The 24,442-nt window shown below is 43.0% G+C and overlaps 1 protein-coding gene across 5 annotated transcripts in view; it reads left to right on the top strand.

Annotated features, from left to right (window-relative positions):
- dlec1 (DLEC1 cilia and flagella associated protein) overlaps positions 1-24,442 on the top strand; it is a 209,298-nt gene that overhangs the window by 142,254 nt on the left and 42,602 nt on the right. For all 5 annotated transcript variants that reach the window (XM_072254199.1, XM_072254200.1, XM_072254195.1 and 2 more), the window contains 6 exons: positions 2,096-2,247; positions 3,768-3,883; positions 4,563-4,633; positions 11,049-11,266; positions 20,311-20,442; positions 23,846-23,968. In XM_072254199.1, coding sequence (XP_072110300.1) covers positions 2,096-2,247; positions 3,768-3,883; positions 4,563-4,633; positions 11,049-11,266; positions 20,311-20,442; positions 23,846-23,968 — 812 coding nt within the window. The remainder of the gene's footprint in view (positions 1-2,095; positions 2,248-3,767; positions 3,884-4,562; positions 4,634-11,048; positions 11,267-20,310; positions 20,443-23,845; positions 23,969-24,442) is intronic.

Genomic DNA, 24,442 nt, shown 5'->3' with positions numbered 1-24,442 from the left:
CCTCTCCTCAGACCTTCTACATATTGATTTAAGTAACCCTCCTGATGACACTTAACAAATTCTGCCCCATCTAAACCCCTTGCGCTAGGAAGGTCCCATTTATACCCTTGAGCCTATCTACGATTCTCTTAAATCTCCCTAATGTATCTACCTCTACCACCATCTCTGGCAGCGCATTCCACACACCCACCACTCTCTGGAAGAAAAACAAACAAACAAAAAAACTTACCTCTAACATCTCGCCTATACTTTACTACAATCACCTTAAAACTATGGCCCTCATATTAGCCATTTCTGCCCTAAGAAAAGGTTACTGGCTGTCCGCTCAATCTATGCCTCTTATTGTTTTATACACCTGTTTCAAGTTGCCTGTCGTCCTCCTTCGCTCCAAAGAGAAAAGCCCAAGCTCGCTCAACCTATCCTCAATCCAGGCAGCATCCTGGAAAATCTCCTCCGCACTCTCACGCAAGCTTCCACATCCTTCCGATAATGAGCTGACAGAGAGTGGGGGGTATGTGCGTAGTTGAGGCAGATACATTAGGAACATTTAACATTTAGATAGGCACATTAATGAAAGAAAAAGAAAAATTCATGCTTATGTGGGTGGGAAGGGTTAGATTTATCTTCGAACATGTTAAGGTTTTGGCACAATGTTGTTGGCTGAAGGGCCTGTATTGTGCAGTATTGTTCGATGTACTTGGAACCGAACATAATACTCCAAGTGTTGTCTAACCAGGGTTTAATAGAGCTGCAACATTACCTGGTGTCTCGTGAATTCAATCACCCCTGAGTATGACAAGTTAATTGTATTGGTAGTTTCTTGGATCATGCTCTGAGGTATTTCGCTGTCACGGAGCCATTAAAATGCATCTAAACATACAGGTGGAACTACAGTGGTTTCTAATTACACACACTTCTAAGACACAAATCACCCAGGTCTTTACAGATGCCAGCTTAATTTATATCTCTAAATCCTTTGGATGGAGTTCAAGCCCATAACCTACTAACCTCCTCTGGAAAGTAGATCAGTTCGAAAGTAATACTTCCTTCTCTGGAAAGGAGATAATTCCCAATGCGATTCAACCTTCTCCAGAAAGGAGATCATTCCCAATGTGACACAACCTTCTCTGGAAAGGAGATCAGTTCGAAAGTAATACTTCCTTCTCTGGAAAGGAGATAATTCCCAATGCGATTCAACCTTCTCCAGAAAGGAGATCATTCCCAATGTGATTCAACTTTCTCTGGAAAGGAGATAATTCCCAATGCGATTCAACCTTCTCTGGAAAGGAGATCATTCCCAATGTGATTCAACTTTCTCTGGAAAGGAGATAATTCCCAATGCAATTCAACCTTCTCCAGAAAGGAGATCATTCCCAATGTGACACAACCTTCTCTGGAAAGGAGATCATTCCCAATGTGCTTCAACTTTCGCTGGAAAGGAGATCATTCCCAGTGAAATACAGCCTTCTTCAGGAAGGAGATCAGTCTCAGTGTGACGCAGTGACGCAGGAATACCCTGAGCACATAACTTTTTCCTCTGCAGTAAGTCCCTGGTATCTTTTCCCAGAGTAGAAATGTTCAATGTGGGAGGACATACAGTACGTGAGAAGGAGAAAATTTAAATGGGTTATGGAGTTAATTTTTCACACTGAGAGTTGTAGGTGCCTGAAATGAAGTGCCAGGGGTGGCAGTGAAAGCAAATACAATCAGAGATTTTAACAGACTTCGGATAGACACCTGAATACATACGGAATTGAGGGATGTGGATCATGTGCAGGCTGAAGTGATTAGGTTAATTTGGCGCTCTGCTCAGCACAGATAGAATTCTTGTGCTGTACCATTTATGTTCTTTGTACATCAATGTAAGATACTGTGGCACCTTTCAGATGAAACAAAACACTATTCTTTTAAAAAGAGCTAAGAAATCTGTTGCAATAACAAATCAATTCTGATGCTGATTCTCAAGAGGGATGAATACATCACCTCCATTTAGCAATGGAATTACACACATACATTCTGAAGTGAATCATTGCTTTGGACACAATTGCAATGTGATATCTGCACTGTGCTTAACGTTTCCTCCTCCTGCTGACAGAATTTGCAGGTGCACTTCTGTGCCACAGGAAAGGTGCAGCATTCGTCCTGCAGCCCTCAACAGGAATCCTGGAACCGTATCAGCAGCAGGTCATCGAAATTACCGCCTACGCCAACATGTGGGGAGATTACCAGGACCAGCTCATTTGTAGAGTTAGTATTTCAGCTCTTTATTATCAGTTTCTTATTGACATCTGTACCGAAGCTTTTGCTTGATGTAAAAACTTTTGCTTGCATGCCATGCAAGCAGATCATGCCATAAATAAGTACATCAAGGTAGTACAAAGAAAGGCAGAATGGAGAATTGTATTGCAGCTAAGAGAAAGTGCAGTGCCGGTTAAAAAAAAATGCGAAGGCCATAACAATGTAGATTGGGAGATCAAGAGCTCTTCTTTTGAATATAAGACATCTGTTTAATAGTCTGAAACACAGTAGTCAGCCCAACTTGCCCATGCTAGTATAAGTACTTCAAAAAAGCTCATCTCACCCACTTCTTGTGTCTCCCACCTATGTTTCTATTTAACTGTGAGGGTAATCATGGCTATACTTAAAAATAAGCCCTTATTTTCTAGCTGTGACTAACATGTGTGGGAAGTCCGGGGTCAGAGTGCAGAGCCTCAGAAGAGAGGGACATCCATTTAGAACAGAGATGAGGAGGAATTTCTTTAGCCAGAGGGTGGTGAATCTGTGGAGGCCAAGGCATTGGGTATATTTAAAGCAGAGGTTGATAGGTTCTTGATTAGTAAGGGTGTTCGGGATTACAGGGAGAAGGCAGGCGAATGGAGTTGAGAGGGGTAATAAATCAGCTGTGATGGAATTGCAGAGCAGACTTGATGGGCTGAATGGCCTAATTCTGCTCCTTTGTCTTATGGTCTTATGATTAGGAGCAAAGCATCTGGACTGCCCTCCTCCAGCATTCAAACCCTAAACTGTCCTGTTCAGTATGAGCATCTCCAGAGCTGTAGGCGTGAAGTGATCCGCTTTCAGTGTATGATTATGAGTGATTTCAGTTCTGGATAGGTACATCTATCCACACCTGAAACAGAGGCACCACAACATTTAGGGTCAGTACGGTCGCATGGTACCGTGGTAGTGTGGCAGTTAGCGCAACAATTTACAGTGCCAGCAATAGGGATCCTGTCCCGCTGATCTGTCTGTGACGACTTTGTACGTTCTCCCCATGACCACCTATGTTTCCTCTGGGTGTGCTGGTTTCCTCCCGCATTCCAAAGACGTAAGTGTTAGGGTTGGTAGGTTATGATATGTTAGCACCGGAAGCATGGCGACACTTGCAGGCTGTCCTTAGCATATCTTCGGAATTTGCTGGTCGTTGATGCAAACAACGCACTTGACTGTATGGTTCGCTCATAACACGCTGGAGGAACTCAGCAGGTCGGGCAGCATCCGTGGAAACGATCGGTTGACGTTTCGGGTCGGAACCCTTTGTCAGGACCTGCTGCCCGACCTGCTGAGTTCCTCCAGCGTGTTGTGAGTGTTGCTTTGACCCCAGCATCTGCAGAGTACTTTGTGTTGACTGTATGGTTCAATGTTTCGATGTACATGTGACAAATAAAGCTAATATTTAAATCTACAGACCATGTTGTAATCCTATAGACTGCAGAAATGTTCTGTAAGCTTGCTCAATATTCTGTTTTTTGTGTCTGTTCCCTTAGGTTGCAGAGCTCGACCCTACAAAGATTCCCATACAGTTGTCCGTCAACGGCGTTCCAATCTACTTCAAGGTTTTAGGCCCACAGAAGGATAACCAGAAGCAAGGCCCCATGGTCAGGTACGAGGATCCTATACCCTCTGATTGTTGTTTGATTTCTTACCCATTTCTGGCTTATTTAGAGAGAAAATGTCAGAGAGGCACATAATAGTATTTCACTAATGATGGGGATAAAGACATAGACTCTGGACTGCAGATGCAGGGACACCTCCCTCCAACATGTACGTTATCATTGATTACCTAAAACTGGAGGAACTCGGTGGGTCAGGCAGCATCTGTGGTAGGAGATGGACAGTTGATATTTTGGGTACTCTGGAGTGAAGAACAGAAGTGAGCTAACCAGTGTACAGAGATGAGTGGCCGGGGTGGAGCAGGAGCTGTTGATAGCTGGATCCAGGTCGGGGGTTGAGAGGGAGGAGATAGGCAGATGTCAGAAGGGTGATTGGGATTGATATCAGAAGCTGGGTGGTGTGAGGTGGAATGGCTGCAGATGGTGAGCTGAAAGGGAATGTGGGCACCAGGGTTCCGGTGAGTGTAGAAATTGGGGTTTCAGTGAGGGAGTGGGGAGTGTAGGAACCAGGACCCAGTGTGGGAAAGCACACACGTCACCTTGTCAGTCAGATGCTGAATTGTCAGGTTTTCAGCATGGTCGGAGAACAGACAATCAGAGCTTTTCTTTAACTCATTGACAATACGACCCAGGAACAGGAAGGCCTTAATGTATCACTTGGCTTTGCAGGTTTGGAACCCACATTTCTGGAGGTGACACTGTGTCCCGTTCCCTGCGGCTTATCAACACAGGTCCCTGTGGTACGTCTCATAACTGATCATTACGTTTGTCCTCCCGGTCATTCAAATGGGTTGGAGGACAGTCTCTGTGTGTGGAAATGGGTGTTCGGGTGGGGGGTGGGGGTAGGTAGGAAAGGATTGTGTCGCAGTCGTTGTCTTGTTTTGATGTTGTTGTTTGTATTGTTCTACTGAACATTTTCGGCTTGCTATGTTGGCGCTGGAATGAATTTGCAGGCTTCCTTCAATACATCCCCTGGTGTGTCGGTTGTTAATGCAAGTGACACATTTCGCTGAATGTTTTGATATACATGTTGTAAATAAATCGGAAACTGAATCTGAAATAAGACCATGAAACATGACTTAGTGAATGACCTTCCCCACCCTCCCTCGCTCCACCCACAGAGACTGACCTAAATATTACAGCTCGATTTCAAATGCTTTTGCTCTTCTACAAGTTATCCTGTATTCACAGAGCCGTAGAGCTACCGAGTTATGCAACAGGGAAACAGGCCCTTTGGCCCTAGTCATCCATGCTAATTAAATTGTTTGTAGTCACGTTTGCCCCCATTTGGCTCATATCCTTCTAACCCAAGGGTTCCCAACCCTTTTCATGCCATGAACTTCTTCCGTTAACTGAGGGATCATGGACTCCAGGTTGGGAACCCCTGTTCTAAACTTTTTCCTGTCCACATATCTGTGTAAGTGATTTTTAAATATTGTAATTGCACTCACCTCCACCAGTCCTATGCACCCACCCACTACCCTCTATGTGGAAAATTTGTCCCTCAGATCCCCTTTAAATCTGTCCCCTCTCATGCTAAATCTGTTTTAGACTCTCCTACCCTTGGAAAAAGACTGTGTCAATCCATCTTGTCTATGCTCCTCATCATTTTAGATGCCTCCATTTTGGAATTGGTATTGGTTTATTGTTGTCACATGTACTAAGGTACAGTGAAAAGCTTGTCTTGAACACTGTTCATACAGATCATATGCAATGCAATCAGGTAGTGGTGGCTGTCAGTCACATCTGACAGCGACAGGAAGCCTGAGCACGAGAATTTTTAAAGTGGAAAAACCATTGCACTGTGGCAGTTTGACTCTCTTGATCTCGCAGGTCCAGGTCCAGTGGTATGAGTAGTCGTCACAACTGGGATCTTCCTTGGTTCCAGTAGATGACCATGACCTCTTCTGTGTTTTGTCAGGTTCTTTGCTCTCCACAGAGTTGCAGAACTACCTTGCTAGCTGTTGGATCTCACTGTACATCTCATCTGCCCTGTCTGCTGGAGCTGATTTTGCATGCTGGGACAAGCATGTCCCAATCTCACCAGGGTATGAGGCCAGCCAGCTTTCCTCACCTGGTTTAGCCCATCTGTCAAAGCAGTGTACAGGTGTGTGGCTGCTGTCACATGCAGACAGGTACTTGGAGCCACAGGTGAGAGCTGAGTGTTTGGTGTGGAGCAAAGGTAAATGAGCTGCCCCATAAGGGACACGACAAGCCCCTTCACCAGAGGTGCTGCTCCTTCCTGAACATCCACCCCTTTCAAGTAGTACAAGGGAAAATAATAACAAAATGCTCAGTAAAGTGCTAACAGCTGCAGAGAAAGTTCAGTGCAGGTAGAACAGTAAGCTGCAAGGTCACATGGAGGTACATTTTGAGATCAAGAGTCTGTCTTACTGGACTAGGAAACCATTCAATAGTCTTAGAGCTGTGGAGTAGAAGCTGGCCTTAAGCCTGGTGGTTCATGCTTTCAGGCTTTTGTAACTTCTGCTTGATGGGAAGGGAGGGAGAAGAGAGAATGTCACCTATCGGGTCACCCCCTGAGCCTCCAATGCTCCAGGGAAAATAATCCTATCCTATTCAGCCTCTATAGGTAGATAGATACTTAATTGATCCCAAAGGAAATTACAGTGACACAGCAGCATTACAAGTGCACAGATATACAAATATTAGAAGAGAAATCAGAAATAATATAAGTTACCTCAAAGAGTCTAACAGGAGGGGGGTCATCACTTCCTCAACTATAGGTTGACTCATTATAGAGCTGAATGGTCAAGGGTAAGAATTTCCTCGTATATCTATCTATATACTTACCTTGGACTGCAGGTGAGATCTTCATTGGACCCTTTACAGTTTGCCTACCAACCTCATGTGGGAGCAGATGATGCTGGTGGCATTGTGAGAATCACATTTTTTGATATCTCTAGTGTTTTAGTAAAATCCAACCACTTCTTCTGAGCAAGAAACTGTAAAGGATGGGCGTAGACAAATCAACATCTCCTGGATTACCGACTACCTGACAAGTAGACCCCAGTTTGTACAGCGGGGTAGTTCTCTGTCTGAGAGAGTGGTGAGTGGCACTGGGCGCCACAAGGGACTGTCCTGTCTCTGTTTGTGTTCATACTGTACACCTCAGGCTTTCAGTACAAATCTGAGTCTTGTCACTTGCAGTTCTCTGACTCTGCGGTGGTTGGGTGTATCCGAAATGGGCAGGAGTTGGAGTACAAAGGATTGGTGGACAAATTTGTGCAGTGGTGCGGTAGGAATCACCTGCTCCTGAATATGGCCAAAACCAGGGAGATAGTGATTGATTTTCGGAGGAAGAGGACTGTGACGAGTCCTATATACATTCTGGGAGAAGACATTGTGGTAGTGGAGCAGTACAAATACTTGGGTGTTCACTTTGGCAACAGACTTGACTGGAAAACCAACACCAAGGCTGTTTACAAGAAGGGGATGAGCAGACTCTGTCTTCTAAGGAAGCTGAGATTCTTCAATGTGTGCAGCAGGATGTTGGAGATCTTTTACCAGTCTGTCGTAGCAAGTGCAGTCTTCTTTGCGGCTTTATGTTGGGGGAGCAGCATCGATGCTGGTGGTGCAAAAAGCCTAAAAAACTCATCAAAAGGGCTGGATCCATCCTTGGCTACCACCCGGTCTCTTTTGAGCTAGTGGTGGAGAGGTCACTAAACAAACTGTTATCCATTATAGACAAACAGGCACATCCTCTCCATGACCTACTGAATAAGCATTTAGCACTCTTTCAAACAGGCTCATTCAGCTCCATTGTCACAAGAATTGTTACAGAAAATTTCCTACCAAATGCAATAAGCATAAACAACAGTTCATCTCTGTGCGATAGGAGAATACACATCACAGTGCAATATCTCTGTTTTATTATTTCGTACATTATTATTGCACAGTATTGCACATTGGTAAATTATTGTGTATATTATTATTCTGTACTTTATTGTTAGTTAATATTATATTTATTATTGCTAAGTGTATTTTTAAATATTGCTGCTGTAACAAAATTATTTCCCACTTGGGATCAATAAAGTACTTATTATTATATATCTTAAATAGTTAAATTAAATAAGCAGTGCAGAAAATAGAAATAAAAAAGCAGTGAGGTAGTGTTCATGGGTTCAATGTCCATTCAGAAATCAGATGGCGAAGGGGTAGAAACTGTTCCTGAATCACTGAGTATACCTTTAGGCTTCTTTACCTCCTTCCTGATGGTAGTCTATGAGAACATGGCATGACCTGGATGATGGGGTTCATTAATGATGGATGCTGCCTTTCTGAGCCACTGCTCCTTGAAGATGTCCTGGATTCTACAGAAGCTAGTGCCCACAATGGAGCTGACTAGGTTCCATAGAACATAACATCACAGTACAGACCCTTCAGCCTGTGATGTTGAGCTGACCATTTACCTACACTAAGATCAATCTAATCCTTCCCTCCTGCGTAGCCTTCCATTTTTCTATAAACAATATGCTATTTAAGAGTTTCTTAAATGCCCCAAATGCATCTGCCTCTACCATCAGTACATCTGGTGAATTCCACACACCCATGCAAAAACCTACATCTGATATCCCCCCCATACTTTCCTACAATCACCTGAAAATCGTGCTGTCTCATATTAGCCATTTTTGCCCTGGGATAAAGGAGCTGGCTATCCACTTGATCAATGCCTACTATCATCTTGTACACCTCCAACAAGTCACCTCCCTCCTCCTTTGCTCGGAAGAGAAAAGCCCTAGCTTGCTAAACCTTTCCTCATATTCCTTGTGACCACGTGGGTGTCTTTGAGTGCTCCAGTTTCTATAAGACCATGAGATCTAGGAGCAGAAGTAGGCCATTTGGCCCATCGAGTCTGCTCCACCATTCAATCAAGGGCTGATCCAATTCTACCAGTCATCCCCACTCCCCTGCCTTCACCTCATACCCTTTGTTGCCCTGGCAAGTCAAGACCTATCTATCTCTGCCTTAAATGCACCCAATGACTTAGCCTCCACAGCCATTCATGGCAACAAATTCCACAGATTTACCACCCTCTGACTGAAGTAATTTCTCCGCACCTCTGTTCTAAATGTACATCCTTCAATCCTGAAATCGTGCCCTCTTGTTCTAGACTCCCATACTATGGGAAATACTTTGCCATATCTAATCTGTTCAGGCCTTTGGACATTTAGAATGTTTCTATGAGATCCCCCCTCATTCTCCTGAATACAGCCCAAGGGCTGCCAGACGTTCCTCATACGGTAACCCTTTCATTCCTGGAATCATTCTCATGAATCTTCTCTGAACCCTCTCCAATGTCAGTATATCCTTTCTAAAATAAGGAGCCCAAAACTGCACACAATACTCCAACTGTGGTCTCATGAGTGCCTTATAGAGCCTCAACATCACTCCCCTGCTCTTATATTCTATACCTCTAGAAATGAATACCAGCATTGCATTCGCCTTCTTCACCACCGACTCAACCTGGAGGTTAACTTTTAGGGTATCCTGCACAAGGACTCCCAAGTCCCTTTATATCTCTGCATTTTGAATTCTCTCCCCATCTAAATAATAGTCTGCCCATTTATTTCTTCCATCAACGTGTATGACCATACACTTTGCAACTTTATATTTCATTTGCCACTTCTTTGCCCATTCTCCTAAACTATCTAAGTCTCTCTGCAGGCTCTCTGTTTCCTCAACACTACCCACTATCTTTGTATCATTGGCAAATTTAGCCACAAATCCATTAATCCTATAGTCCAAATCATTGACATACATCATAAAAAGCAGCGGTCCCAACACCGACCCCTGTGGAACTCCACTGGTAACCAGCAGCCAGCCAGAATAGGATCCCTTTATTTCCACTCTCTGTTTTCTGCCGATCAGCGAATGCACCACCCATGCTAGTAACTTCCCTGTAATTCCACGGGCTCTTATCTTGTTAAGCAGCCTCATGTGCGGTACCTTGTCAAAGGCCATCTGAAAATCCAAGTACACCACATCTACTGCATTCCTCAAAAAATTACAATAGGTTAGTCAGGCAGGATTTTCCTTTCAGGAAACCATGCTGGCTTTGGCCTATCTTGTCATGTTTGTCCAGGTATTCTGTAATCTCATCCCTAAATGTTTCCTCCCACATTCCAAAGCTGTATGGGTTAGTAGGATAATTGGCCACATGGGTGTAACTGGATGGTGTGAGCACATTGGGTTGGAAGAGCCTGTTACTGTACTGTATGTCTAAAAAAAAAACAAATAAAAATAAATAAATACTTATAAGTAAGACATGCTCTCTAATCCAGGCATCATCTACCTCTACCCTCTCTAAAACTTCTCCTCTACCCTCCCTAACACTTCCACATCGTTCTTATAAAGAGGCAACCAGAACTGAACAGAATATTCCAAGAATTTATATATTAATAGAAGATGCCCAGACTGGTGAATACAGTACAGAAACAGGCCTATTGGTCCACTGACTGTATTAACCATCAAGCACCCATTTACACTAATCCTACTTTAAAACATTTTATTCTTCGGATATTTTCTACAATCCCTCCAGATTCTACCACCTACCTACACAGGGGGAAATGTACAGCAAACAATTAACCTACTAGCCCACACATTCTTGGTGCTTAGGCATCTGATGACATCTACTTTAAAGTTCAAAAAAATTTATTATCGAAGTACATATATGTCACCATGTACTATCTTGAGAGTAATTTCACACGGGAATTCACAGTAAATACAAAGGGACCCAATAGAATCATTGAAAAACTGCACACAAAGATAGATAAATAACTAATGTGCAAAAGACAACAAACTATGCAAATACAAAAAGAAAAAAAACTAAATAATAAATAAATAAATAAGCAGTAACTATCAAGAACATGAGACAAAGAGTACTTGAAAGTGAGTCCATAGGTTGTGGAATCAGTTCGGAGTTGGGGTGAGTAGAATTATCCCATCCACTTCAAGAACCTGATAACTGAGGGGTAATAACTGTTCCTGAACCTAGTGGTGTGGGTCCTGAGGCTCCTGTACCTCCTGACTGATGGCAAAATCAATCCTTTATTCATTAAGAAGTAACTTGCGCACTGTTTCAAGAAATTGATTAACTTAATATCATTTTAATTAAAAAAGAATTTAAAATCCTAGACATCAGACTAGACTGGGAGACGTACAACGTAGAGTTGATGGACTTGCAGCTGGTGGACTTGTTGATAACGTACGGACAGGAATTCCCACTGAAGGATGAGAGTGGAAATGAGATCATCAGCACCAGTGCCCCGTCCCGCGAGAGTGCTCCCTCCTGGAACTGGGATTCGATACCCAACAGCGCAGAAAGCAGCGCCTTGGGCCTCCAGACAGAACGTGTAAGATTCACAGTGTGGATTGGGGTTAATCACTATGTGCAGCAAAGCAAGTGTTAAAATGGTGGGCTAACAGAACAAAGCACAGACATTTTGTACAGCCTCTCTATGTGTGAAAGCTCACTAAGGCAACAGTCAAGGTGACAAGCTGACAGACATAATGCAATCATCTCCCAGTGGCCACACATTTTAATTCCACATGTTTTCTTTCTCCCTGGGCCTCCTGTCCCATGATCCTCACATACCCCTTTTGCCAATCACCTGTCCAGCTCTTGGCTCCATCCCTCCCCCTCCTGTCTTCTCCTATCACTTTGGATCTCCCCTTCCCCCTTCCACTTTCAAATCCCTTACTAGCTCTTCCTTCAGTTAGTCCTGACGAAGGGTCTCGGCCTGAAACATTGACTGTACCTCTTCCTAGAGATGCTGCCTGACCTGCTGCGTTCACCAGCAACTTTTATGTGTGTCACCCAGATTGAATGTGGCCCTTGAAAGCCTAACTCTTGTTCAGTGTTTCTGTTCAAGCCTGGGGACTGAGGTCAACAAGCATGGCAAATCAAGATAAAAATGCAAGCAAAGGATTCTAAGGCAACACTTACTATTGGACTGTTAGTTTACTAATTCTGAAGTGTTATTGGTCTTTAACACATAGATGTAATTAGTTAATAACACCTGAGGTATGTATTATGATTGGTAATTAAATATGCAAATGATGAGATTCAGAAATACACAAAATATCTATTGGATCAGTATTTGTATACAATTAGTATGAAAATGTCATTTTGTGACAAAATTTAGAACAGTGTGAGTGACAGGGGCCATGCTGTATTTGTGCACGGGTAAAATAAAGTATGATAGAGGAATGAGTGTGACGTTGTCAGAATCCAACTAATCAGTCATGACAACAGGATCAGTGAGCGGAGAATTGGTTTAGTAGGGATTGGAGCCACATGACAATGTTTGTATATTAATATATTGATAGATTGGTTTACTATTGTCACATGTACTGAGATACAGTGAAAAACTTAGTTTTACATGCCAGCCATACAGATCATTTCATCACATCAGTTCATTGAGGTAGTACAGGGGAAAATGGTAACAGAGTGGAAAATAAAGTGTTATAATACAGAGTAAAAGCAGGACAGGTAAACAATAGGATGCAGGCCAATAATGAGGAAGACTGTGAGGTTAAGAGTCCACCTTATTAGACAAGGCAACCACTCAATATTCTTGTAATAGCAGGATAGAAGATGCTTTGTACCCAAAGATCGGGGAAAAATGCAGACAGCAAAGAGTTAAACTGTAACACGGAGGCAAAATTCAAAAGAGTGAAGAACGCAGGACTGAAGGTGCTGTATTTAAATGTGCACAGCATTTGGAATAAGATGGACGAACTCGTGGCGCAGTTAGAGATCGGTCGATATGACGACGTGGGCATCACTGAGCCGTGGCTGAAAGAAGGCCATAGTTGGGAGTTCAACATCAAAGGATATATTTTGTGTCGAAAGGACGGGCAGGAAGGCATAGACGATGGTGTGGCTGTGTTGGTACGAGATGGAATTACATCTTTAGAGCAAGGTGACATAGGGTCAGAGAATTTTGTATCTTTGTGAATGCGGTTTTAAGAAACTGCAAGGATAAAAAACCATTATGGGAATCATATATAGACCTCCAAATAGTGGCCAAGATGTGGAGCTGAGATTGCAAAGGGAGCTGGAAAAGGCATCTAATAAGGATAATGTCACATTTGTAATGGGGAACTTCAATATGCAAGGGGATTGGGAAAGTCAGGTTGGTATCAGATCGCAAGAGAGAGAATTCTTTGAATGCCTACGAGATGGCTTTTTAGAACGGCCTGTGCTTGAGCCTACTTGGGGAAAGGCTATCTTAGATCATGTGTTGTTAGGGAGCTTAATGTAAAGGAACCCTCAGTGATCATCATATTGAATTCATACTGCAATTTGAGAGGGAGAAACATAAGTCACATGTACCAGTATCACAGTGGAATAAAGGGAATTACAGAGGCATGAGAAAGGAGCTTGCCCAGGTGGATTGGGGCTGGATACTGGTGGGGTTGATGGCAGAACAGAGAAGGGTGAAGTTTCTGGGAATAGTTAACAAGGTGCAGGATAGATATGTCCCTCAGAAGAAGTTGTTCTCAAATGGCAGGGGTAGGCAACTGTGGCTGACAAGGGAAATTAACGACTGCATAAAAACCATGGAAAGGGCATATAATATAGCAGAAGTGAGTGGGAAGTTGCATGATTGGGAAGCTTCTAAGATCCAGCAAAAGGTAACTAAAAAAGTTATAAGATGGGAAAAGATCAAATATGAGGGCAAACAAGCCAATAATATAAAGCAGGATACTAAAATTTTTTTCAGTTATATAAAGAGAAAAGGGAGGTGAGGGTTGATATTGGATCATTGGAAAATGATGTTGGTGAGGTAGTAATGAAGGACAAAGAAATGGTATATAAACTCAATGGGTACTTTGCATCAGTCTTCACCTAGCATTGTGCCAGAGGTCTGTGAGTGTCAGGGAGCAGGAGTGAGTACCATTGCTATCACAAAGGAAAAAGTGCGAGGCAAACTCAAAAGTCTTGCGGGAATAAGTTACCTGGACCAAATGAACTACATCCCAGAGTCCTGAGAGAGGTTGCTGAAGAGATAATTGATGTCTTGGTCATGATCTTTCAAGCATCACTTGATTCTGGCATGGTCCCAGAGGACTGGAAGATTGCAAATATCACTCCACTCTTTAAGAAAGGAGGAAGGCAAAAGAAAAGAAATTACAGGCCAGTTAGTCTAACCTCAGTGGTTGGGAAAGTGTTGGAGTCTATTATTAATGATGAGGTTTTGGGACACTTGAAGACTAATGATAAAATAAGTCAAAGTCAGCATGGTTTCTGTAAAGGGAAATCTTGCCTGACAATTCTGTAAGAGTTCTTCGAGGAAGTAACAAGCAGGGTGGACAAAAGAGAGGCAGTGGATATCATTTACTTGGATTTTCAGAAGACATTTGATAAGGTGCCACATGTGAATGCTCAACAAGATAAAATCCTATGGCATTACAAGAAAGTTACTCGTATGTATAGAGGAATGGCTGACAGACAGGAGGGAGCGAGTGAGAATAAAGGGGACTTTTCTGGTTGGCTGCCAGTGACTAGTGGTGTTCCTCAGGAGTCAGTATTGGGACCACTGCTTTTCACATTGTTTGTTAATGATTTGGATAATGGAATTAATGATTCTATGAAAAAGTTTGTGGATGATACGAAGGTAGGTGGAGAGGTAGGTAGTGCTGAGGAAGCAATGCGATTGCCGCAGGACTTAGACAAGTTGGAGGAATGGGCAAAAAAGCAGCAGATGGAAAACAGTGTTGGGAAATGTATGATAATGAACTTTGGTAAAAGGAACAATAGTGCAGATGATTATCTAAATGGGGAAAGGGTTCAAACATCAGAGGAGCAGAGGGACTTAAGAGTTCTCGTGCGAGACTCTTAGAAGTTAATTTACTCTTAGAAGTTAAGTCTGTGGTAAAGAAGGCAAATGCAATGTAGGCAATTATTTCAAGGGGAATAGAATATAAAAACAAGGAGATAATGCTGAGCCTTTATAAGACACTAGTCAGGCTACACTTGGAGTATTGCCAACAGTTTTGAGCCCCATATTTCAGAAAGAAAGTGTTGTCATTGGAGAGAGTCCAGAGGAGGTTCCTGCAGAATGAAGAGGTTAACATATGAGGAGCATTTGCCAGCTTTGGGCCTGAATTCACTGGAATTTAGAAGAATGTGGGGGGATCTCATTGAAACCTACCGAATGTTGAAAGGACTAGATAGGGTGAAGGTGGAGAGTGTGTTTCCTCTGGAGGGGGTATCCAGAACTAGCCAGCACAGCCTCAAGACTTGGGGGGGGAGGGCGACCTTTTAGAACAGAGGTAGGAGGAATTTTTTTAGCTAGAGGGTAGTAAATCTGTGGAATGCTCTGCCACATACTGCGGTGGAGGCCAAGTCCATGTGTATACTTAAGGCGGAAGTTGATAGTTTCCTGATCAGTCAGGGCATTTAGGGACATGGTGAGAAGGCAGGTGTATGGGGTTGAGTGGGATCGTGGATCAACCATGATTGAATGGTAGAGTGGACTCGATGGGCAGAATGGCCTTATCCTGCTCCTATGTCGTATGGTCTTATGCCTTATGCCCTTGAGCCTGGTGCATTTTTAACCATAAGACCATAAGGCTCAGGAACAGAGATAGGCCATTCGGCCCATCGAGTCTGTTTGCCATCCAATCATGACTGATGTATTATCCCTCTCAACAGCATTCTCCTGCCTTCTCCCCGTAACCTTTGACATCCTTACTAATCAAGAATCTATCTCCTCCGCGTTAAATATACCTTATGACTTGGCCTCTACAGCTGTCTGTGGCAATGTATTCACAGATTTACCACCTCAGGCTAAAGAAATTCCTTCTCATCTTTTTGCTAAAGGAGGCTCTGCACTCTGGCCCTAGGCTCCCCTGCTATAGGAAATATCCTCTCCACATCCACCCTATGTAGGCCTTTCAATATTCAATAGGTTTCAATGGGATCCCCCTGCATTCTTCTAAATTCCAGTGAGTACAGGCCCAGAGCCATCAAACACTCCTCTTTTATTCCTGGGGTCATTCTCGGGAACCTTCTCTGGACCTTCTCCAATGCCAGCACATTCTTGCTTAGATAAGGGCTCAAACTGTTCACAATACTCCAAGTGCAGTCTGTTCAATGCCTTATAAAGCCTCAGCATTACATCCTTGCTTTTATATTCTAGTCCTCTTGAAATGAATGAAAACATTGCATTTGCCTTCCTTACCATTGACTCAACCTGTAAGTTAACCTTTAAAGAATCCTGTACGAAGGTGAAGGATTTTCCAGTTCTGATGAAGGGTCTTGACCCAAAACTTCAACTGTTTATTCCTTTCCATAGGTGCAGCCTGACCTGCTGGGATTGTCCAGCATTTTGTGTGTGCCCCATCTGCACCGCTCATAATTTTACATACCTCCATAAGTTCTCCCTTCATTTCCCTGCACTCTGGTAAATAAAGTCCTATTCCCTGTAACTCAGGTCATCAAAACCTGGCAACAACCATGTCAGTGCTGGAGCCTGAAGCAGGATCAGACATGCTGGAAGAACTCAACCAGTCAGGCATCATCTGTAGTTAGAAAATACTGTCAACATTTGGAGTCAGTGCCCCTTGCTCATATTCAAGATTGGTTAATGTAATTTCCAGTACATAAATGAAAGGAGGCATGCCCACAACTTACTAGTCGTAGCCTGTACGTCTTTGGAATGTGTGTGTGGGGTGGGTGGGGGGGGGGGGGTTGCCCACATGGTCACAGGAAGAATGGGCAGGCAGTGACAGGAATTGAATCCTGATTAATGATTGCCAGAGGTGCAAAGCATCGCGCTAACCACCACACTACCCTGCCGCCATGCAGCAGCAGCTAGAATTAATGGAGCTTCTTTATACTTAAGGGATTTGTTCAATAAAAGTTGATGCCTAATCATGTTAAGATGTTCCATGAAGAAAGTTTGCTTGGAGGAGTTGTATGGTTAAAGGAGGGGAATGTGAGAAGTAATGGCAGTGGAGAAGAGTTATAGGGAGTGAATTCTGGAGATCAGAGCACAAAGATTTGCAGGACTGATAGAAATCGGGGATAATTATGTATTTCTGAAATGAGATACAAATATCTTGTGGGCTGGAGCAGGTTACAGAGGTGTGAGAGAATTTGAAAACAAGGATAAAAATTTAAATTCTGTGTGACAGCCAGTTGGTATCTTCCAGTAATGGTCTAGTGAACATAACAAGACTGCGGATGTGAAGTTCAAGGCAGAGTTTACACAGTAACTGAATGGGTTTCAAATGTAACAGGTCTGGGTGGAATAGAGTCATAGAGGCCCTTTAGTCCAACAGGTCTGTGCTGGTCAAGCTTCCCCATCAAGCCGAGTCTCATTTACCTGTGCTTTGCCCATGTCCTTCTAAATGAGGGGCTCCCAACTTGGCATCCACAGACCCCTTGCTAAATGGTATTGGTCCTTGACTCAAAAAAGATTGGGAACCCCTGTTCTACCTTTCCTGTCCAAATGCCTTTTAAATGTTGTTAATGTATTTGCCTCCACCACTTCCTCTGGCAGCTCGTTCCACATACTGACTACTCTTTGAGTGGAAAAAATTGCCCCTCAGGTTTCTGTTAACTTTCTCCCCTCGCACATTAAACCCTTGCCCTCCAGTTTCTGATTCCCCAATCCTGGGAAAAAGACTGTGTGCATTCACTCTTTCTCTGCCCTTCAGGGTTTTATGCATCTCTCTAAGATCACCCTCCATTCTCCTATGCCCAATTGAATAAAGTCCCAGCCTGCTCAACTTCTATCCATAACTTGGAAACTCAGATTCTAGTAGCATCCTTGTAAATTTCTACACCCTTTCCATATTAATGGCATCTTTAACATGCAGGGTGAGTGAAACTGATCAAAATACAACTTCATCAACATCTTGTACAATCCCAACTTCTATACGCAGTGCCCTGACAGATGAAGGCCAGCATATGCCTAAAGCCGCATTCTGGCTCCCCTCTTATCCTTCTCTTCTCACCTACCTGTCACCTCCCTCTGGTGCCCCCTTCCTCCTCCTTTTCACTGTTCCACTGTTCTCCTATAAGATTCTTTCATCTTCAGCTTTTTATCTTGTTCACCTATCACCGCTACCTTCCCCCAGCCATACACCTTCCCCCACCTGGCTTCAGTTATCACCTTTCAGCTTGTACTCTTCCCCCTCCCCAACCATCTTATTCTGGCTTGTTCTCCCTTCCTTTCCAGTCCTGATGAAGGGTCTCAGCACAAAACGTCGACTGTTTATTCCCCTCCATAGACGCTGTCTGACCTGCTGAGACACTCCAGCATCTTGTGTGGGTCATCTGTCTGCAATGCCACTTTACGTACTTGTACTCCCAGCTCCCTCTGTTCTACAATACTCCCCAGGGCCATAATGTTCCTAAAGTGTCACACCTCGCACTTATTTCATTTGGACTACAGGGAATTCAGAGTCTGATGGGATGATACTTATGAGGTCACGGGTTTAATAAGTTTTGAAAAAAGCAGGGAATGAAAGGGTTAATGTATGAGGAGTGTTTGATGGCTCTGGGTATGTACTCATTGGAGTTTAAAAGAATGAGGAGGGATCTCATTGAAGCCTACTGAATATTGAAAGGCCTAGATAGAGTTGATGAGGATGTTTCCTATCATGGTGGAGTCTGGGACCAGAGGGCACAACTTCAACATACAAGGATGTCCCTTTAGAAGAGAGATGAAGGGGAATTTCTTTAGCTAGAGGGTGGTGAATCTGTGGAATTCATTTCCATGGACATTTATGGAGGCCAAACCCTTGGGTTTATTTAAATCAGAGATAGATTCTTGATTAGTCAGTGCATCAAAAATAACAGGGAGAAAGCAGCAGAATGGGTGTGAAGGGATAATAAATCAGCCATGATTGAATGGCGGAGCAAACTCGATGGGTCAAGGTGCCTAATTCTGCTCCTATATCTTGTGGTCTTATGGAGAACAAAATAATTGTTACTCCAGATCTGATGCAGCACAAAAGCACCTCAATTAGATAAAGAACACAATAATAATTTTTAAAAATACAATAAATATAAAATACATAAGATAGCTTATATACATTGTGTACATATAACTATAAAGTAACTCTAGATACAGGAGTGTGATTGATAAGAAATGATAAATAGTATGTTTGAGGATGTGGAGGGGTGGGTTAGTGGGTGGAGGTGTTGATCAGCCTCACTGCTTGAGGGAAGTAAATGTTTTTGAGTCTGTTGGTCCTGGCGTGGATGGGAGTGGGGCAAACAGTCCATGAGCTGGGAGGGTGGGATCCTTCGTGATGTTACTGACCCTTTTCCAGCACCTTTCTGTATGTATGTCCATGGTGGTGGTTATGCTGGTGATACATTGGTCTGTTTTGACTCCCCATTGTAGACCCTCCCTATCTGCGGCATTGCAGTTTCCGTACTATGCAGTGATGCAGCTTGTTAGGATGTTCCCTACTGCACCTCTGTAGAATGATGTGAGTACGGATGTGTATAGTTCGTCTCTCTGCAGCTTCCACAGAAGGTAGAGGTATTGGTGAGCTTTCCTGATTGTGTAGTATGTGTTCTGGGACCATGAGAACATTTCCGTTTTCTTGTGTGGAAAAGGGACAGGGTTAATAAATCAGATTGACAACATTCATCAAAGCTAGGCAAAGTTAGAACAGAAGCTTATTTTAATTTGCAGAAACAGGAAGGGATGGGGAGGATCAATAGAAACCACGAGAGGCTGGAATGCAGATGGTGCTGAGGGAGAGGGGTGAGACTTGTCAACCACAGAGTACTCTTTTGGGGAAAACGTAGGCGGTGATAAATGCAGAAAGATGGGGCTATTGCTCGTGAATTTGGACAATGTGTGATACTTATACTCTTTACAAATTTTATTTCATCTCAGTTCTACTAAAATATATCAACCAAAGCAATCCCAAATTCCTCCTGCCAGAATCTTTATGCCCTTTGTTTTCAGTTCCAGCAGCCTTTACCACTGATGAGCTACATCTTGGGATCCCTGTCTGAATTTCAAATCCTCCTGTTACGTGCCGTACCCTGTTAAGCTTCCTGCTGTTAACTGTATATTTCTTTCTTACATTTGATCTCACGAAGTGTGACACCTCACACTTGCCTGTATTAAACTGCATCTACCATTTCTTGGCCCATTGCTACAACTGACTTACCTCCTGCTGTATCCTTTGATAACCACCTTCACTGTCACCATCTCCACCGATGTTTGCAATGTAATTTAGTTTCAGACTTCTTGGATTTGTCCTAATAATGGATGTCAGATTAGGCTGCATTATCACAGTTGAGTGGAGGAAATTTCACTGAAACATAGCTCATTTCTCTATGCTTGCATTTGAGTCAGGACTGGCACTAATGGTGGTTTTCTTTTTGTTTTAAATACGTCTGCATTAACTTTAGGACATAGAAGAGGAGGAGGAGCCTGTGGATAAAGAAAATGCAATGCGAACTGATGATCTCATTTCTGTGGTGCTGCGAGTTCATGAGGGCCTTGCAGCAGATTATCCATATTACGTGACTCCCAGGCAGATGGTGAGTGGCTTCTGGTACCAGGAGCTTGTTAATAAGAGGCAATAGATTCCATTGAGGATGCAGTGCAATCTGAGGAAGCTCAAAGTTCAAAGTAAATTTATTATCCAAGTATATATTATGTATGTCACCATATACTACACTGAGATTCATTTATTTGTGGGCATTCTCAGTAAATACAAAGAAACTCAATAGAATCAATGAAAAAATTCACACAAGACAAACAACCAATGTTCAAAGGACAAAAAATTGTGCAAATACAAAAAGTCACAAAAAATAATGATAGATAAATAAATAAGCAATAAATATCAAGTACATGAGATGAAGAGACCTTGAAAGTGAGACCATTGGTTGCGGGAACAGTTCAGTGATGGGGCAAGTGAAATTGAGCGACATTATCCCTTCTGGTTCAAGAGCTTATGGTTGAAGGGTTGACAGAAAACCATGGAAGAAAGGGGAAGGGGGAGATGCACCAGAGGCAGGTGATGGGCAGGTAAGGAGATAAGGTGAGAGAGGGAAACGGGAATGAGGGAATGGTGAACAATTACCAAAGTTCGAGAAGCCAATGTTCCTAGCATCAGGTTGGAGGTGACCTAGACAGAATATATGTAATGTGTTGCACCTCCAACCTGAGTGTGGCCTCATTGCAGCAGTAGAGGCCATGTCATAGCCATGGACTGACATGTCGGAATGGGAAGCAGAATTAAAATGGTTGCTATCAGAAGATCCTGCTTTTTCTGGCTGATGGAGCGTAGGTGCTTGGCGAAGCAGTCTCCCAATCTACATCGGGTATAACACATACAAAATGTTGTAGGAACTCAGAACATCAGGCAGCAGCTATGGAGGGGAATGAATAGTTGACATCAGTGTACTGATGAATGAACTCAGCCCAATATCAACTGTTTATTCCTCTCTGTGGATGCTGCTTGACCTGCTAAGCTTCAGCAACATTTTGTATTTGTTAAACTAAACCCCTTCGCCCTATACATGTTCCATATCTCTCCGTTCCCTGCATATTCATGTATCTATCCTAAAGCCTCTTAAACACCAGTGCTATATCGGCTTCCACCACTGCTCTTGGCAGGCAGTTCCAAGAAGCTAACACTCTGTGTAAATAAAAGCGTTCATGACGTTTAATATTTCCCCCTCTTGCCTTAAATGCATGTTCTTTAATATTTGTACCCTGGGAAAATGATTGTCTGCCCTAATGATTGCCACTCCATTAGGTACACCTGTACATCTGCTCGTTACTACAAATATCTAATCAGTCAATTATGTGGCAGCAACTCAATGCATAAAAGCATGCAGACATGGTCAAGAGGTTCAGTTGTTGTTCAGAATGGGAAAGAAATATTATTGAAGTGACTTTGACCACGGAATGATGGTTGGCAGATGGGTGGTTTGAGTATTTCGGACGCAGCTGATCGCCAGCATCTTCACCCACAACAGCCTTTCACAATATAAACTTCTATCATGTCTTCCCTCAGACTCTGACACTCTAGAGAAAACACTCCCTGCTTGTCTGACCTCTCCTTATAGTTCATGGTTCGTTAGCCCATCAATCCCACAAGGGCAGAGGCCACCGACTGCAGCTCGCTAGAGTCCTCAGTCCTGAGCTAATCTGCTGTTGGTCCTGAATGATAGGAGGGTGATCAGCCTGTAGCTTCCGTGGACTAATGGCTCTCACCACATGACTTCATTCATCTTCCAAGTGAAAATCAGTCTTTTCCCGGGTCTTTGGAGCCTCTGTTGCCATTTTGTAGCTCTGGGTTTTTATGGGATGGGGTTCCTCCTCCTTTTGCAGCTGGGCTTGAAGTTGTCCATGGTAGAGTTCTATAGTTCATGCCCATTCTGAAATTATTTAGCTATGCTCCAGGCCAGAAGCATTTATTCTCACTGACAAAAGAAATTGGACAGGATTCGGCCAAGGACTTGGGCATAACAGGTTTTAATGCTTGTTGATATACTGATTAGGTTTTTGGAGTAGAAGGAGGCATACCTTTTCTATTCAAGACTGGAGGAAAATACAGAGTCATAGAGTCAGAGAAAACTCCAGCTCAGAAACAGGCCCTTTGGCCCATCTAGTCTATGCCAAACCATTTAAACTGCCTACTCCCAATGACCTGCACCCGGATCATAGCCCTCTATATCCCGTCATTCCATGTACCTATCCAAACTTCTTTTAAACATTGCCATCAAAATCACATCCACCGCTTGTGCTGGCTGCTTGTTCCATCCCTCTCAGTGAAAATGTTTTCCCTCATGTTCCCCTTAAACATTTCACCTTTCACCCTTAACCCATGACTCTGGTAGTAGTCTCACCCAACCTCAGTGGAAAAAGCCTGCTGCATTTACCCTAACTATACACCTCATAATTATGTATAGCTCTATCAAATCTCCTCTCTAACTTCTATGTTCTAGGGATTAAAATTTCTAACCAATTCAATCTTTCCTTATAACTCAGGTCATTCAGTACTGGCAACATTCTTGTAAAGATGAATAATTATAATCCATTTAATCTCATATTATTGTGGCAGAATCCCAGTCTTAAGTTGCCGGTCAGAATTGCAGCAAGGGTTTAACAGCATGTCCAGGGTGGGGTAAAATAGACATCACATCTGACCCAAAAAATTTGTATACAATATTATGAGGGATATAGATAGGATAAATGCAAGCAGACTTTCTCCCCTCAAGGTGAGTGAGAGTAGAACTGGAGATTATAGGTTTTGGATGAAATGTGAAATGTTTAAGGAGAACCTGAGGGGGAACTTCTCCACTCAGAGGGTGGTGAGGGTATGGAACAAACTGCCAGTGGAAGTGGTGGATGCAGGTTTGATTCCAACATTTAAGAGAAGTTTGGATGTACATGTATGGGGTGGAGGGGAGTGTGGTATGGAGGGCTGTGGTTCAGGTGTGGATCAATGGGACTAGGCAGAATAACATTTTGGCATGGACTAAAGGGCCTGTTTGCTGTAGTTTTTTTTTTCACTCTATGTTCAGTCTGTTTCTGTGCTGTAGTGCTCTATGACCCTGAATTTGCTGCATTAGCTGTCCTTCTCCCAGACCAGGTTATGCTAAAATTGAAGTCTACACATCTATTATTAAATATAAACTACTGATCAATTAGAAGTGCAGGGAGGAAAAGAGAGTGGAATTGCTAGTTAATTTATAAAATTTGTAAGAGTTCTTTGGAGGGTAACCAAAAAGCTTGAATGACAAAAGAAATAATTAGTGTACTAAATCTAGTCATTGGGAAGACAACTGTCAGTTAAATATTTCTCAACTATTCTGGAAAAAATATTGGGCATTTACTAGAAGAAGAGAAGCAGAACCATGATCCATGGGTTGACCGATGAATAGAATATGGCCACATCCACTGGTTTTAACTGTTTGCTTTGCTTCCCAGGTGGTCCCTGCTTGTGGCTGTGCCACCATCAACGTCTCCTTTACTCCACTTGCTCTGAACAGCAAAGCAAGAAACGTAGAGTGCAAGGGCTTTGCACTTGGGTACCTTAGTCTGGATGACAAGGTGACGTACCATTTCTATTGAAACATAGAGCCTAATGTTAAAATGTCTTTACACTGAGATCTTGATCAGTTGGGTAGATGTGCTGAGGGAAGACAAATGGAGTTTAATTCAGGTAAGTGTGAAGCGTTACATTTTGGAAGGACATATCAAGGTAGGATTTTTACGTTGAGTGGAAGGGAACTGGGTACTGTTGTAGTAAATAGTTTCCCTAAAGTGGAGTCACAAGTAGACAAGGCAGTGGCTTTTGGCACACTGACCTTCATCAATCAGGCCAATGAGTATAGAAGTTGGGTTGTACAAAATGTTGGTGAGGCCACACTTGGAGCATTGTCTTCAGTTTTGGTCACCCTATGATGTGATTCAACTGGAAAGAGTGCAAAAATAAGTTACTAGCATGTTACCAGGACTCAAAAGACAGAGTTATAGGAGAGGTTAGACAGGGTGGGCATTCACTCCTTAGAGTGTTGGAGACTG

The sequence above is a fragment of the Mobula birostris genome, chromosome 3 (genome assembly GCF_030028105.1).
Source record: "Mobula birostris isolate sMobBir1 chromosome 3, sMobBir1.hap1, whole genome shotgun sequence".
NCBI lineage: Eukaryota > Metazoa > Chordata > Chondrichthyes > Myliobatiformes > Myliobatidae > Mobula > Mobula birostris.
The sequence above is the reverse complement of the archived record's forward strand: the minus strand, read 5'-3'. Positions and strand labels throughout refer to the sequence as shown.